At 42.9% G+C, this 16,611-nt stretch overlaps 1 protein-coding gene across 2 annotated transcripts in view; it reads left to right on the forward strand.

The window, feature by feature from the left end:
* Positions 1-5,206: 5,206 nt before the first annotated feature.
* stard9 (StAR-related lipid transfer (START) domain containing 9) overlaps positions 5,207-16,611 on the forward strand; it is a 39,685-nt gene continuing 28,280 nt past the window's right edge. For both annotated transcript variants that reach the window (XM_041060377.1, XM_041060378.1), the window contains exons 1-3: positions 5,207-5,443; positions 8,186-8,255; positions 10,440-10,556. In XM_041060377.1, the coding sequence (XP_040916311.1) occupies positions 5,397-5,443; positions 8,186-8,255; positions 10,440-10,556 (234 nt within the window). In that variant the 5' untranslated portion in view covers positions 5,207-5,396. The remainder of the gene's footprint in view (positions 5,444-8,185; positions 8,256-10,439; positions 10,557-16,611) is intronic.

Here is a 16,611-nt window from a genome sequence, read left to right on the forward strand (position 1 = left end):
AGGCGGCTCTGAGAAACTTTTCTGTGCAAATTTAATTTAACTTTGTATTATTTACTTTTTTAAACTTCACAAAGCTTTTTATTTATTTATTTAAATTTTCAGTTAACTTTCTAAGAGATGTTGCTGACCCTGGGAACTCCCTGCACTTTTTGTTAGAGTTTTTAAACAAAGATGTCTATTGTCTAAGATAAAAAAAAAAACAACTTTAGCATGTAGCAAATCTGAAAAATCTGTGTTCATATTCCTAACTTGTATTTGATACATATTTCCTGATGTGAGCAATAGGCCATGATATTGTGCTTTTCAACTTCTCACATGATTTAGTGATTTGGAACTTAATAATTAATTAAGCAGTGCGTGATAGAAAATGAAAGACCATTTCTGAAAATATTCACAGTACCTGATTCAAATTTAGTGAGTGCCCTTATATAAAATCATCTTTTAATAAATATGTTTTAATTTCATTTACAACCTATCTGTGGCTTAAAGTAATAGTGATAATGGGCAATAACATAGGGATGCTTTCAAATAAATAGGACACATTTACTGATCTTTTTAAAGAAATGAAACAGTTTCGACAAGTGTGTGGTAAATATACTGGGTATGCTTCAAGGGGAGAGAAAACAATCATGTTGTATGAACCTTACTGAAGTGACTGACAACTATCTCACTGAGACTTTCTTTCTGTGAGTGGATGCAAGTATTAGTAGTGTGACAGCTAGGAGTGTTCCATGACATAAACAAAAAGTTGACTATCCATTTGAATTAAAAAAAAACATCAAATACAGTACTGTAGTTAATGTTGAGGTGCGCCCACCAAGCAGGCCCGAGAGCCTTTGCGCTCTCATCTGTGACATTTACAAGCAACATGCTCCTCACTCGGGGTGCGGCGAGCAGGCTCGAGAGAAAGTAGATAAAAACAGTTACATGAACAATACCTATTTGAACACTTGAATTTTGAACTATTTTTATGGATATCATTTTAAATGAAGGAGGAAATCAGCACATTTTTGTCAGACCTTTACTATCGCAACTTGTCAGTTGTTCTGTATGCAAAGATGAAAGATGAAAGATGGCAGCTGGCAAATCCAGGCCAAAGGAGAAAATATGTTTTTTTGTTTTGTTGTTATGTAACAAAATTAATTAAAACTATTCAGTCTAACTAACTGAGGTAGTTGAATATGGTGCCAAAGCCAAGAATTTAAACTTAGCAGAACGCCCAAGAATGTCTGAATACTCTGAATAAACTCTCATCGATCTACTGTTGGAAGTAGTCAGAGGGCTTCCAATTAGAAACTTACGTGATAAAGAAAGGAGACATATAAGTTGAATCCATTTTTAGCAGATATATGTAAATCAACAGGGTAAGTGGTTTGCCAAATCAAAAGCTCTCCACAATTCCTAGCAAAAACCTTACTAAGCTCTCTGCTCCATAATGTATTAAAAATTGGGGTTAGTAAGTCCTGATGTACACTATAAAGGACATTGAATCAAAAATAAAAGCAAAACCATGACAGAGGGTGGTGGGGATGGGTTTTAATGGCCCGGCCTTCTAATGGTCACCTGATGAGTATGATGTGTATAAAAGCAAAACCCTGACAGAGGGTGGTGGGGATGGGTTTTAATGGCCTGGCCTTCTAATGGCCACCTGATGAGAATGATGTGTATAAAAGCAAAACCCTGACAGAGAGTGGTGGGGTGGGTTGCAATAAGATAAAATAAACCTTTAACAGTCCCACAATGGGGAAATGACACTGTTGCAGCAGCAAAGAGCAGATACAATAGGGTACAGGCACACAGAATATACAGATAACACAGATAAGATCAAAAAAATATAAAGACTCCAAAAATAATAATAAATACTATAAACAGAATGACCAAAGTGACCATGTGCACAGTTTGAGCAGTATGGGAAAAAAAGAAGAAAGGCTGCACATATTGCACCAATTTTAAGTCCAGGAGTGAGTGTGTGTGAGTGCATGCATGTGGTTTGCTCAGCAATAGCCGCCTGATGAGCAAAACGTGTATGAAAGCAAAACCCTGACAGAGGGTGGTGGGCTCGGTTTTAATGGCGCGACCTTCTAATTACCGCCTGTGTAAGAGAGTCTCCAGGATCCATACTCCTCATGCACAGCAGCTTTCTTGATTGTCTGGCTGTACTGCCATGATATCTGAAAGACCCTGCTCTATGCTGATCGAGGCTTTGTTGAAGCTTCGACACCTGATTGAAAAATATGGTTCATTACCGGAGGCTTCAATGACACAGTGCTCGAGTAGGACATCTAGTGGTAAATAAAATGAAGTGCAATGAAGATGTGTCGTTTATTGGTTCATGGATTGTTTGGGATTTGATTCGCTATGCACGTTCTTGTTCTCTATGCACATTATTGTTCGACCACACTACATGTTTGTACGGTTTCAAGCTGACACAATAAAATACAAATATTAAATATATATATATTAAATACATAGGCTATATTATCTGACACGTCTGGTTGTAGGAAACAGCGATATACTTGGCCTGATATTTTGTGTTATGAATCGTAAGCTATCCTAAAACAAGTCTAAACAGTCCATAGCTTAAAAGATGTTGAATACTGGGTGTTCACTCCCCAGATGGCAAATGTGATCTCACTCCAAATGTCTAATTCAGACCATGTTTGTTATTTTGCTTGGCTGATTGTAACCCTAAATAATCTTCACTTATATTTTGTGTTGTGAAACATTTAAATTGTGCAGGTCCATTCATGAGAGGTGCTCTACAAATACAGACTGATATAATTTTCACAAGGCACTGGTGCAAATACAGATTATATCATGGTATGTTTTGGGCTTTGTTGGTAAAGAAGTTTATGTGTACGTGGGTAAAGAGGGTGTGCTTGAAGAACAGAGCTAATAAAAGCAATTAAGTGTGTGTCTGTGGCTTCTTTCTTAATTTACCCTGCTCGTCTTTCTTGTTTTCTTTTGACAGTTTGATGACTGACTGAGCGGCTGAGCCAATCACATTTCAGTAGAAACAGGGATCAGCTCAAATTAGGAGGGGCCGCTCGTATCATCCTTAATATGCAAAACATTAGTTCGACCCAGTCCAGTGGTGCGGAATCATCCCAGTCTAACGTTACGTTCCACTCTGTGCCACCTGCGGCTGCGAGGACAGGCTGCTGCGGTACACTGATGCTGCATTTTATGGGGTAAAAAAACGTTCCACCATCGGCCGGGAACGGACCTGCCCGTTTGGGAAACCTCCCGATGGCTACCAGGCCACCATGTCCCTGGGCCACGGGGCCGCACTGTACAGTAATGTCCAATAGGCCACCATGTCCCTGGGCCACGGGGCCGCACTGTACAGTAATGTCCAATAGGCCACCATGTCCCTGGGCCACGGGGCCGCACTGTACAGTAATGTCCAATAGGCCACCATGTCCCTGGGCCACGGGGCCGCACTGTACAGTAATGTCCAATAGGCCACCATGTCCCTGGGCCACGGGGCCGCACTGTACAGTAATGTCCAATAGGCCACCATGTCCCTGGGCCACGGGGCCGCACTGTACAGTAATGTCCAATAGGCCACCATGTCCCTGGGCCACGGGGCCGCACTGTACAGTAATGTCCAATAGGCCACCATGTCCCTGGGCCACGGGGCCGCACTGTACAGTAATGTCCAATAGGCCACCATGTCCCTGGGCCACGGGGCCGCACTGTACAGTAATGTCCAATAGGCCACCATGTCCCTGGGCCACGGGGCCGCACTGTACAGTAATGTCCAATAGGCCACCATGTCCCTGGGCCACGGGGCCGCACTGTACAGTAATGTCCAATAGGCCACCATGTCCCTGGGCCACGGGGCCGCACTGTACAGTAATGTCCAATAGGCCACCATGTCCCTGGGCCACGGGGCCGCACTGTACAGTAATGTCCAATAGGCCACCATGTCCCTGGGCCACGGGGCCGCACTGTACAGTAATGTCCAATAGGCCACCATGTCCCTGGGCCACGGGGCCGCACTGTACAGTAATGTCCAATAGGCCACCATGTCCCTGGGCCACGGGGCCGCACTGTACAGTAATGTCCAATAGGCCACCATGTCCCTGGGCCACGGGGCCGCACTGTACAGTAATGTCCAATAGGCCACCATGTCCCTGGGCCACGGGGCCGCACTGTACAGTAATGTCCAATAGGCCACCATGTCCCTGGGCCACGGGGCCGCACTGTACAGTAATGTCCAATAGGCCACCATGTCCCTGGGCCACGGGGCCGCACTGTACAGTAATGTCCAATAGGCCACCATGTCCCTGGGCCACGGGGCCGCACTGTACAGTAATGTCCAATAGGCCACCATGTCCCTGGGCCACGGGGCCGCACTGTACAGTAATGTCCAATAGGCCACCATGTCCCTGGGCCACGGGGCCGCACTGTACAGTAATGTCCAATAGTGTGGCTTGGTCACGTGAGTATTGACGTTTGAAGGAAGCAGGTGAGTGCTTCGAACGTCATACGAATCACCTGATTGGTTCGGTTTGTCATGTGAATCACGTGGCGGGATCGAGTGTGTTCAGGGATAGGATAGCTCTATATAATGGCGGTCATTTTAATTTTTCTTTGCAGAGTAGGTTGGTTTGTTGCGGTTCTTATGTGTTTTGAGAGTTAGTAGTGTTGATGTATTTTGTATGTATGGTGTATTTTTGGAGAATCAGTATAGATAGAGCAATAGATATAAAAGCAAAACCCTGACAGAGGGTGGTGGGGTGGATGGTCTTCTAATGGAGAAAAAAAAAAAAAAAGAAAAAAAAAAACCACTCACTCAAACTATTTGACTTTTTATCTCAAAATGTGATTTAGTCTGGCACAAATGTGACCTTTGATCTCATACTTCTGACTTTTTATGTCAAAGTTTTTATTCTCTCTGTAAGTCAAACATTTGACTCGGATGAACATGGTCAAACTTTAATAATTCGGACTTTTTAGTACAGTTTTGACCCCCACCGCCTCCCATACAAATTTGACGGTTGTATGTCCACAAAATAAAACATTTAGTCTTCTGTTTAACAATTTAAATAGGGGATGGAAATAATAACGGACATGCCAAAAAAAAAAAGATTTGAAGTAGGCTCAGTAGGAGGAGGATCCAGCAGCACCTCTCCTCCCACTCCGTCCAGCAGGAAGTTTCAGTCTTCGGTTGATAGTTTTGGAGAGGAGACGCAGCGGTCGTTTGCACCCACGACCAGCCGGTGGAAGATGACTTGAGCGGCGGACGGCTGGGGCAGCTTCCTCCCGCTTCAACTTTTCTCGGACCGATAAGCAAGACGACTCGACATGCTCACACGGGAAGCGTTATTTTACACCAGCTCCGAGTTAGCAAGCCGCTGAGTTGTGTGTGAAAAGCCTCGTAAGACACCATGGCAAACGTTAAAGTTGCCATTCGCGTCCGTCCTCCCAACGCAAGGTAAGCTGTGATGTTAGCTAACCGGTTTCCTTTGCTAGTTAACATAACGTTAATTAAACGGCTTAGTAAGTGTACATTAGTAGAGCTACTTTGCTGAAGTTGCCTGCTTTTCTTAGGTCACGTCTGAACTGTTGTTGCCAGTGTTTCCAGCCATGGGAATCTGCTAGTAACACACAAAACATTTTGCTTCACATATTGCCTTTTGTATTAGCACCATTGTCCGTTTTGCTCCGTGATACCCAAAACAGAAATGAACGTTAACCTAATCTAGCAGCTTAGCCGTCTAAGAAAACTTTGTGTTCTGCACATGGTGAACAGTAGCATCTGTGGCCGTCAGTAATGTTGTCTGCCCAGGCACACTGTGTGCATGAGTTTGTGTGGTATGTACAGGAAAAAAAATTGGAGGTTTAAAATGTCAAACTGCAGCCATGTCATTTTTACACAACAACCATTAGGCTAATGGGGTTTCTAATGAGAAATTAATTGTGATGCATTCAGAACACCTTTGCTGCCTCTCTGTGTGTTATGTCTGCAGCCTCTGGATGAATCGGGGTTAGTTATTATACTTTGAATAACCAGCTAATTCTGTGCAGAGAACAGAGGAAATTACACTGAAGTTTCCTTCTTCCTTAATTCTCTGTGCTCAAGAAACCCCAAGTATTAACCCCTTGACATCCACTTTCTTCTGAAGTAAATTTAGAATTGGGAAAATCATTAGAGCTACAAAAAATGAATTGAATTCTATTTTGACAGATGATTAATCTTTGGAGTCAGTTTACGGACATAAATGCCAAACACTTGCTGGTCCCTGATTCTCACATGTGCAAATTTCCTGCTTTTCTTCATCTTATATGATGGTGAAGTAATTATCCTGGGGTTTTGTGTGGGCAAAACTAGCAATTTGAAAATGTCACCCTGGGCTCTGGAAAATGGTTTTCATAGACAAAATACAAAATTGAATATTATCATTAGTGTAAAAATTACATTATTCAGTTCTTTCTGCCAGTATCACATTCTGTATTGGGCAGTTCTTCAAGCCACATGATGCTGACAATGACTGAAACTCAAGACTCAGTGTTTTTTTATGGCTACACATGGCTCTATCAAATGGAAATATTCTTGTGCATTATTTTAAACTGACTTTCCCTAAACTCCAACCTGACATCTGGTCTCATTGATCTACACTGCAAGTTGAAGCGAAGTTCTGAATTTCTGATGATTGAGTAATATACAAAACATAGTTAATTCTCATTTGCTCATTTTACTTTAAGCTATTACCTTCACTTACTGAGAGGCATTTATGGGAAAAACTTTCCTCTTGCTTTACTGTGCTGTGAAATTTGCTGTTGAAGTAGCAACGTAACACAGGGATGTTGTAAAGTTGCTTTGCTCCACTGGAGCACCCATTTACATTAACAGGCAAATTGCTACAACATGTTGAATAACAAGCCTTCGGGGTCTGAAGGTATAGTGCACATAAGTTCTTTAGTTGTACACTGAATTACATTGAACTCCTGCAGGATGTTCTGCAGGGGTGATTTATCTAAAGGCCACTACAGTACCACAACAAAGCATTATTCAGGCCATGAAGGGCTGGACAATGATTCTTTCAACCAGTCTTCCTGGTGCTTTGCATAACAAAAGAATTTCTTATACATAATGTTCACTGTCATGCAAATCTGCCCTTCCTGATTTCTGGCTCTGACAGTCACACTGTCCTCTTTTCCACTTATAAGTGAAGGATGTATTTGCTTACTTATATATTTGAATAAGGGCCTGGTGTGGGACAGAGATAACATTAACACCAGCCTGGTCAGTTACATTCCTCATTCGGCTGGGCCAAGAAGTGTTTTTCTCTTTGTTTTGGTCGACCAGTTGGATTCAGTGCCCCCAACCTCTCACATGTGCAAGAAACATGTTAGCTCAGTTGTGAAATTGGTCGTCTTAGGTTTGTGTCAAAGCACAATTTTTTTTTTTTATGAGGTTGACTATTTTCCACCCCTAGCCTCCTCTCCTCCAAGCTGGTTACAGCCTGAGATTGAAGGTTTGCGGTTTTGGGTTGGGTCACCACTGCTGGGGTTGGCAAAATGAGTCCCGCGTGGTGAAGCTCCATGGGAGCTGACAATTACAACAGCCCCCTCGTCTGCCCCTAACCCACCACGGAGACTGAGCATTTGTACTACAGGCAGCATTCGCCATCATTATCTCTCCTGGAGATCGAAATTCTCTCAGCTCCTTGTTGTGATTGCCTCTAGTTTCGCATGTGTTGCATCAGATGTGCTTGGTCCAGCTGCTGAAGCACACACAGCTGAGCGGACCTTGTTTCACTCACATAAGCGCACACACATAAGAGGACACACGCTGGTCCCAGTTACACACACACAACACTTGTGCACTCTCTCGACTTTGTGGAAACAGCCCAGGCTGTCTCATCAGAGGAAGTCTCTGGAGAGTGTGAGAGTCTGTTTTCATTTGAATCTGAAACTGGTCAGTGGTGCTCACAACTCTTGAGTGACGATTTCATGGATCACATGTACGCATACACATCCGCACAAAGATTCATTGTTGTGAGTGTCATGTGATGGCCTCCGGTCAAATGGAGCTAACCTAAATTTATCTGGACACCCCCTCAGTTATATTAACAACAACAGCAAAAGAGGATTTTAAACCCATATGAAACAGACTGTTGGGTGATAATGCAGTTGACAGAGGTAAAACCAGCTGCTCTCTTCTTGTCCACAGGGAAAGTGCGGACGGAGGGAAGCTAGCGGTTCAGGTGGAGGATAAATTTGTGAGGGTCCAGAATGTGAAGGTGAGTATTTCTGCATACAAGCATCCCGAATACCTGATTCTGCGTTTGGGAGCCTTCGGGTGTGTTGGACTGGGTGAATTTGGGAGTAGCGTGTACAGGGTGTCTATCACAGCAACAGGATGTTTACAGCTTTGGATCAGCCTTTTCCTGCTTGATGTCATTGTTGTTTATTATGTGTGTTGAGCTCACACACACACACATTGAGAGACCATTCCTGTCAAACATATGCAGTTGGGAATCTGGTTCCAAGCCTTATTAATGACAGTCCTATTTTTTTTGTACTTTATGTTGACTGTAAAAGGTTTGTTTTTTTTGGTTTAGACATCATTATAGGTTTAAATGAGGGTTTGCACATTTGGAAATAACTATTATGCGAGCTATGAAGTCTTGTAAGCTGACACTTTCACCGAGTTACCAACCTGCTGTGTCAGATGCCTGGGTAGATGTGTTTGATTGGTGGAGCTCCGTCGCCTGCAGACAGTCTGGTGCTGTCTCTCCAGTTTCAGTGTGGAACATGTTACACGCAGTGTTTTTCATTAATGTGAATGTTTGCACTGGCTAATACTGAGATGATAGAACTCTTGTGTATTTTAGGGGTGCAGCTTGAAGATAGCTTGCAGTAGCCCTGTTGATGATCAGATCAAAAATGTCTGTGTCAAATGATACAAACTTAAAAAAAATATAAAAAGCAATTAAGCTAGAAACTAATTTCAAAACTCACACTTGGCTCCAACCATGCCACATGTGTTTGAGGTTCTTCATTTATCAGATTGGCTCTTAGAGAATTGCCCTTTTTGGTTACATTTGAAATGCAGACGCATAGAGAGAAGTTGGATGGGGGGGGCGGGGAGAATCTATTACAAATGATATGACAGAGACAAACCACATATGGCTTCCCTCTGCCATGGAAAAGGATCAAGACTCCAAGGCTCTTGCGGGTCTCATGGGACTGATTATTTATGGAAAGTGGGACAGTTTTGAGGAATCTGAGACAGAAAAAGCGTGGATTTTATGGGACAATAAACACTCACAAAAATCCAGTGATACAAGCTATAAAGACCTACTGAACTAAATTAAAACTTGTGAAGCAAGAAAAAAAATAAAGAGTTTGCCTTTCACAAACAGTCAAGTTAGTTCTCCCCAAGCCTGTTTGTCGAGTAGTTGGAGCTCCATTGGGCAGGAGATTTTGTCTGTGGCCAGTGTTGCTCTTGGCTAATCCCTCACTTTACAAGGCCATTGTTGAATTTCGTAAAAGTGCTGGGGGGTTAAACAGTCTCTATTTCAAGCGGTGAAATTGCCAAGTACAAATTGATTGCCGGAGCTTAGAGTTGTGATTAAAGTTATGATAAAGTCATCAATCTGAACATTTTTGATTTTTACCAGTTCTGATTGAAAGTCAAATTTTTTTTAAGCGGGTCATTAGGGCTGAAAATTAAGCTGATAGACAGCAACATAGTCCGGCGGAATAATGCCCAGGAAAACAAACAAACAAACAGGAACTGCTGCAATAAGTTGCCACAAGAGCAGCAACATCTTTCCTGAATAGTACCTGGCTATCTAAGCTCGATCATCAATCATAGAGGTAGACATCTTTTATAGGTTAGCGAGAAGTGCCACATTCTCCACTGACATTTACCTTAATGGAACAAGATTCAGTTCGGCATAGAGCAGCTGAAGAGATTTCCAACCCTCAACCTAAAAAAAAAAAAAATCACTGAACTGAGATGGTTTTTCGATGCAGTGATTCAGAAGAAAGGCTTAGATGCTGGACTGTTTTGCCGCTGTGCCCGGACAAGTCCAAATGCTGCTGTGCTGTTTTTCCTTCTTCCTTAGGATTCACTTGCAGTAAGCAGAAAGGTGTTTAGTGTTAATGCACCGAGGCGAATAAAGGACTGGAGGAGAAGTGAATGCATTGCTAATGAATGGAAACAGCTTGCTTGCAATTCCACACCTTAGCAGTCCCATAAACAAAAGCTATAGTACCTGGCTTTTTTTTCCCTTCACTACATTTATCGTGTTATTAAATACATGCACACATTGTCCCCATGAAGTGTAGTGTAGTATTAGCTATTAATAAACTACTGTAAAACAAATTCCTGTTTATTTATTTCTGACATATTAAGTCTTAAATAAAGTCAAAAAGTAATCTGTATGTGATTCACTCTTCTGTTTTCCTCCCTGAAGCTGGATGGACGTACAGACGGTGCTGTGGATTCCAGGGAGAAGCTTCTGGAGTTCTGTTTTGACTACTGCTACTGGTCGGCGGACCCTGCAGACCCTCACTATGCCTCGCAAGAGGAGGTAATGACCTAACTCCTTAACTGGCTGTGTTTACATGAACTACATTGTGTGCTTATTGACCTTACCCTAAATAAGATTGTATTCTAATTAAGGTTTTTTTGCCCTTGCACTTTCTCTCTGAGCTATTATAGCAATTACACATTTTCCTCTAATTTTCCTGTTTATATGTTATGGGTCATACAGTAGTTCACATAGTGACTGAAATGTCCCTCCACAGTGTGACAGATTGTCTCACAGACGTACGGGACAGTAGAGTCAGAGGTAAAAACCAGCACATGGTTCTCATTTCAAATACTTATCATTTCATATCTGGTTTGTTATGCAACCATTTGTGCAGCGCTACCTCAAGATTTTTCTTGTTTTTGTGCCATGTTATATGCCCTGCATGTGGGTGGAGACCGCGTGCGTGCTGATCCAGGCCACACGTTGACTCTGGGCAGACACAATCTGTGTTCCAAGAAAAGAGCCCAGAGGAAACACTGTCCTTGTAGACAAACCACAACAAGAGGGGTGTGTGTTGTGTTGCATGTTTTTACACAGATGGCCACTCAGGGGACATGATATCAGCTCCATTTGTTACGCAGGAGTCTCTTTGCCTCAGACATGGCCAGAGTCGGTTTGCTTTTCATGTCGCGGCCGTGATTGAGCGATTAGATATCCCCGTTCGGCTTTGATTGGAGGGTGTTTCTGGAACCTGAGAAGTGATCCAGATCAAGAGGAAGTAGTGCCTGATTCTATTACAGGAAACCGTTCCAAAACCTATTCATATATAGGGTTCTTGTTTTTTGTTTTTTTTTTGTTCTGTTATTAATTTGTATTTCCATGAAGTTTTCATTGTACAGCAGAGCAGCAGTAGTTGGTCCACTTTTTCTTTCCTTTGTCCATGGGGTTCCCTCCTCTGCCACTCCCTCATTGCCTGTCTCTCTTCTTGTCAGAGCTGCCTTTGTATGTGTTTAAGAAAGACCGGGCTGTGATGACGGCCTACACACTGCACTGAGCAACAGACAACACAGCACTTCTTCCTTTCTCCCTTTTTTTTTTTCCCTGTCTCTGGCTCTGGCTTTGGCTGCCTCTGTCCTCAGCAGAATTATGTCCAGTCACAGCGGCCTGGTTGCCATAAGGCATTCCTCTGTTGACCCAGTGTGGGTGAAAGGACACCAGTGAAGGACAGAGCCGCTGGATTTAAATCTGACCTCTTTTCCAGCATGAGAATCCGAAGAATTGTCTCTTTAACAAAGAATCTGCCGGACGATCGCGTCAGCCATTTACTGATCACATCACAGTTGGAAAATATTTGAATTAAGCATTGGGCAGTTATTTCCATAGTGGATCTGAAGAGTCGGTGAGCGCTTGACATAAAAAAAAGAAAAGATGGCATGTGTTTGTGTTTGCAGAGCAGGAAGCCAGATTAATGGAGCACCGTGGCAGGTGGACTCATCATTTAAGAGCCACTCTAACCATTTTACCAGACAAATTGCTTTGCAGAACAGTGAAGGGCCTGTCTAAGTGGTTGGTTGAGTATGCAGATTTGTTATCCACGGCCGAAATTCTGCAACAGTATTCTGTTTTGTCACCTCGTTTCACTTAGTGGCGCTACATTAAGGTGATTGCTTTAAAATGAGTGTACAGATTTTGTTTCCCATTTATCTAATATCTAACCACACACTTTTTTGGACACATTTTCCAGCTTAATGAGTTGATGCAATTTTCGCCAGCACCAGATTTTCTCATGGACTCACGGCTTTAAAAATATATGTTGGCATGCTGTACTTTTTTTGTAACAGGATGAGGGACTTGCCCTGTATTCATCTTACTCTGTAGTTCCCATGAGACTGAGACAAGGGGAAACTTGATCTTAACTTTTGCCTTTCCAGTCCAGCACTATCCACCCACACCCATCACCCCTTAGAGACTGGCCTCCAAGCCCCCTGTACCTCCTTCCCCACTCCTGCTCTGCGCTGTCTACTCTAGATGTCCATGCATCACTGATAGTTTACACTGATAGTTTACTGATGGGGCCCTCAGAGAGGGAAGTCAGAAATACGGTATCTTAAACTATATGTTAGGGTGCAGATGTGGTTGCGTGCTTGTCGCTTAAGGCTCCCCACAAGAAAAAAGCTTGTAGGGTGGGCGGCTCAGTTTTTAAGTTGTATCTGTGGGTGAAAAACATTTTCTGGAAGGAGGCCGAATAGAGAAGAAGAAAAAGGGAGGAAAGGGGTCTGCCAGGTGAGGAGAGGTAGGTAAGGTTTCTGGAAGAGAACCATATTCCATAATGGAAACCAGCTGCTGAGTTAATGCATGAAAGACCTGGGACTATTTGTCTAAACGCTGCCTTTGTTTTGGGCCTTGATATTGAGCTAATAAATAACTTTTTCCACAACACAAACCGCTCAGCTTGTTTATTGCTTCTGACAGCAGTAAACATGGGACTGGTAAGTGAAAGAGAAGCGGAGGGTTTGAGTCTGGATGGAGAGACAGGGAATGGCAAGAGAAACTGATTAGAGAAAGTGAGAATGTGAATTCCTTGGGTAGAGAAGGGAGGGAGGAGGTGGGGGAGGACAGGAGGGGAAATGGGCAGGGGGTCCTCTGTGCCTCAGCAGCCCCCAGCTCTCGCCTGCCAAACTCACATCTGCTTCACTAAGTAGTTTTTCGCAGTTAAATTTCAGTGCAAAGACGTCACTGCTGAGGATTCGGCCCAGAGCACAATGCTGTTTTTATCGCCAAATGGAGTCAGCTTGCTGGGGTTTTTCCCTCTCCTCCTCCTCTTTTTCTTCTTCTTCTTCTTCTTCTGTCTCTGCGCCTCTGTCAGTGCAGTGCGTGATTTGATTATGCTCGCAGTGTTTCTGGGTCTGTGTGTCAGTGGCGCTGCAGACTGGGGGAAGAATAGTTTCTCTGTGTATGGTAAGAATCCTTCAACACACATAAGGGTTTACTCCCCCTCAACACATGGTCGGACCGAGAGCCAAAAGTCCAGTTCAGCCTGGTTCGAATTAACTTCAGATAGGACACCAAAGAAACCACATGCTGTCAACAAAGAAATATGAGACCTAGATCAAATGGATACAGGAAAAGCACCTGTGATTTATGTATCGGCTTACAGCTTTCTGTCAGTGAAGGCAAATGTTGACAGGAATTGTTAGAAGAAAGACTGAAAGTGGTTAGATGTACATCATGAAGTAAAGTGGTCAGGTGGGCTGCAGTTTACAGTAGAGCTCAAATCAGACCTTGGTTGAATGATACAAGGAAAAATTTTAATTTTCTTTGCATTATTCTAAAAAAGCATTTCCACAATCAACACTTCTGCCTTGGGCTGCAACTAACAATTATTTTCATTATCGATTTATCTGCCAATTATTTTCTCAATTAACTAATGAACAGATTTTAGAAGAAACCTGTTTAAAATTAGGCAATGAGCCAAAGAGCAAGTGATTAGCTTTTGCTGCAGATCTGTAATCAGTTGTATATCCTGGAATAGTTTTTTATTTCAAGCATTCCTCAGCGTTTTTTTTGTCTCCCTCATCGCCTTTCATACTTTAAATAAATAAGTCTGGCATGTTTTTTCCCACTGTTGTCCATTTTGATGCACATCTAGTAGCTATTTTTTTTTTTGCATGGTTAGAACAACTAATTTAATAATCCTTGGTGGATGTGCTGCAAGTATGAGCTCTCTGAGTTTTGCCATCATCTGGCGATGAAACACAAAATAAGTGAACACAAATGGAGTCCTAAATGAGAAATGACAGCAGTTCATTTTTTTAAATCCAAACTAATACGATCATTGCAGTTTCCATCAGCATCACATGTTTTCTCCTCGTCTTTCAACCCTAGTTTTGATGTTCATGGACTAACAGATGGGTGTGGGTTCTTACATCAGAGACACAAATGATTTCGAATAGTCTAAGAATAGTAGTTGAGTTCATGTCAAACTGAAGTAATGTTGCACCAGTTTATTCCCAAGTGAAGGAATCTGTACTGTACCACTGTACCCTATGGATATCACACAAGGCTCCCATCAGTCTGACGGCTGGAGAAGTATTTTCCGGCCTGCCATAAAGAGCGTAACATGCAGCTCTGCTCCACAGTGCTGTGCTTTGGCCTCTTTAACAAGGCTTGGGGGAGGAGCGACAAATCCCCAAACCCTCTCCAGATATGGTTTTATTTATTTGTTTTAAGTTTAACTTTTGCCCCAGTGTCAGTTGCAGCAAGAGTGTATGCTGAGGAGTGGAATGAACAGCCAGAGAGCCCCTTGCCTTACATTTTTTTTCACTTCACTGTCCTTGGTTCCTCCTTTTCCCACTGTCCTTCGTTCCCATGTGGAGGCAGGCCTGAGTAATGAGAAGCAGCCTATCTGTTTGGCCTGCACATCTCTGTCTCTCCCTCCTCCCTCCTCTCTCAGCCTCTCTGCCCTTCCATGCTAATTTGACCTACAAATTCTGTCCAAGTGTGACAAACGAGAGCGTTGTTGAACTCCGGCCAAACAGCTTCCTCTCTATGTTTCCTTGCTGCATGTGATTCTGTCTCCCTGTCTGTGTCCTCCCTGTGGTCCTCTCAACACATTTTCCCCTATTTTCACTTCTGACTTTCCAGCTCAGATTGCTCGCAGGAAGTAAGGACAAGGATCTCTAGTGACATTTTTTTTCCTGTGTCTAAACAAAAGCATTTAATTTTGCTCAGGGCCCAGCTGTTGTGTTTGTGTAACCCAGTTGGAAAGCGTGGGTCGGGAACCGAGTGACCCTCGCCTCTGCTGCAGCTGTCCACTTTTGGACAGGGAGAATGAGTGAGGAAAATTATTTTATATGAATTGGGAAAACGTTGCATCTCCTTTTGCACTTGTTTTTTTTTTGTGTCTTTGCATTGGGCTCAGAGAGACCCTCCCAGTGAGAGCGGTTGTGGAGGGAAGATTAATCTTGGTCCTCTTGGTTGCGTCAAACCTGGCAAAAGCTGTGAGAAGCTGAAGTTTTCAAATGTGGCAAAGTGCTTCACTTTGCTTGGCTGGCCTTTTGCCATCACCCTTGACAACATCTTACATTTACACACACACGCGCACTACACATAAATACTTCTCCAGGGTTTAGTGTAGAGCAGGCCACATAAAACCAGGCGGGCAATTGGCATTTTCCACAGCCAGTGATTACAGGACATAAGTCATTACAGCGGCATTACAGCATTACTTTTTCACTCTTGTCAGCCTGTCTTTATCGTGCTGTCTTTCTCTTTCACGATTGCCACCATTTCTCAACATTTCTCACCCACTTCACTGCCTCCCTTCACTTTTTTTTGCCTGTGTTACAAGGCCACAAACTATGCTCCCTCTTTGGAGAAAAAAAGGGTTTCCCATGTTTCAGAATAAACACGGAACACAGTAGTTATCATGGTCCAGATCTCTGGCATGAAACCCAGCTGGTTCCTTCAAGAAACCTCATTTTCGTCTGAGACGTCTGGTCTTACTTACTTAGATGCACATGTAATATTTCAGCTTTGCTTTTGAGATCTGTCACCAAAGTAGGTTTTTACAAAACAAAATATCTCTATGTCATCGCTTACTTTGAACACGGCTGTCATACGTGTGTTGTGGCAGTATTCATTTAAAGCTCTATGTAGTCTGACCTTTCTCTTTGCATTTCCTGATGTTGCTTTGCTTGTGATTTGAATCTTAGCGTGAGCCATCCATTTAGTTTGGAGATAGTGGTTTGCTGTGATTGTGGTGTTTACAGATGAGAGTATTGTAAGTCACGGGTCCCTGCATGACTGGATGATAAAATCTGCAATAAAAAGAGATTGCAAATCCAGTAACATTTGACCTGCATATAAAGTGACACTTGTTTTCTCTGAGGGCTGTTTTCCACGAACTTTTTCTGCTTTATTAGATAGTTTATATCCATAAATATGGGTGATAGTGGATGAACTGTTGTCAACTGGCTTTTATGTTGGAAAACTGTGTCTATACGTCATGCATCCTAACCAAATCTCAACTTCTTTTCTGCACAATCTGGAGCCTTTTGCCACAACCCCTAACCCCAGACTCTTGCTTTTTTCTTCCTTCCTTACTCTGTGT

Source organism: Toxotes jaculatrix, chromosome 17 (genome assembly GCF_017976425.1).
Source record: "Toxotes jaculatrix isolate fToxJac2 chromosome 17, fToxJac2.pri, whole genome shotgun sequence".
Classification (NCBI taxonomy): domain Eukaryota; kingdom Metazoa; phylum Chordata; class Actinopteri; family Toxotidae; genus Toxotes; species Toxotes jaculatrix.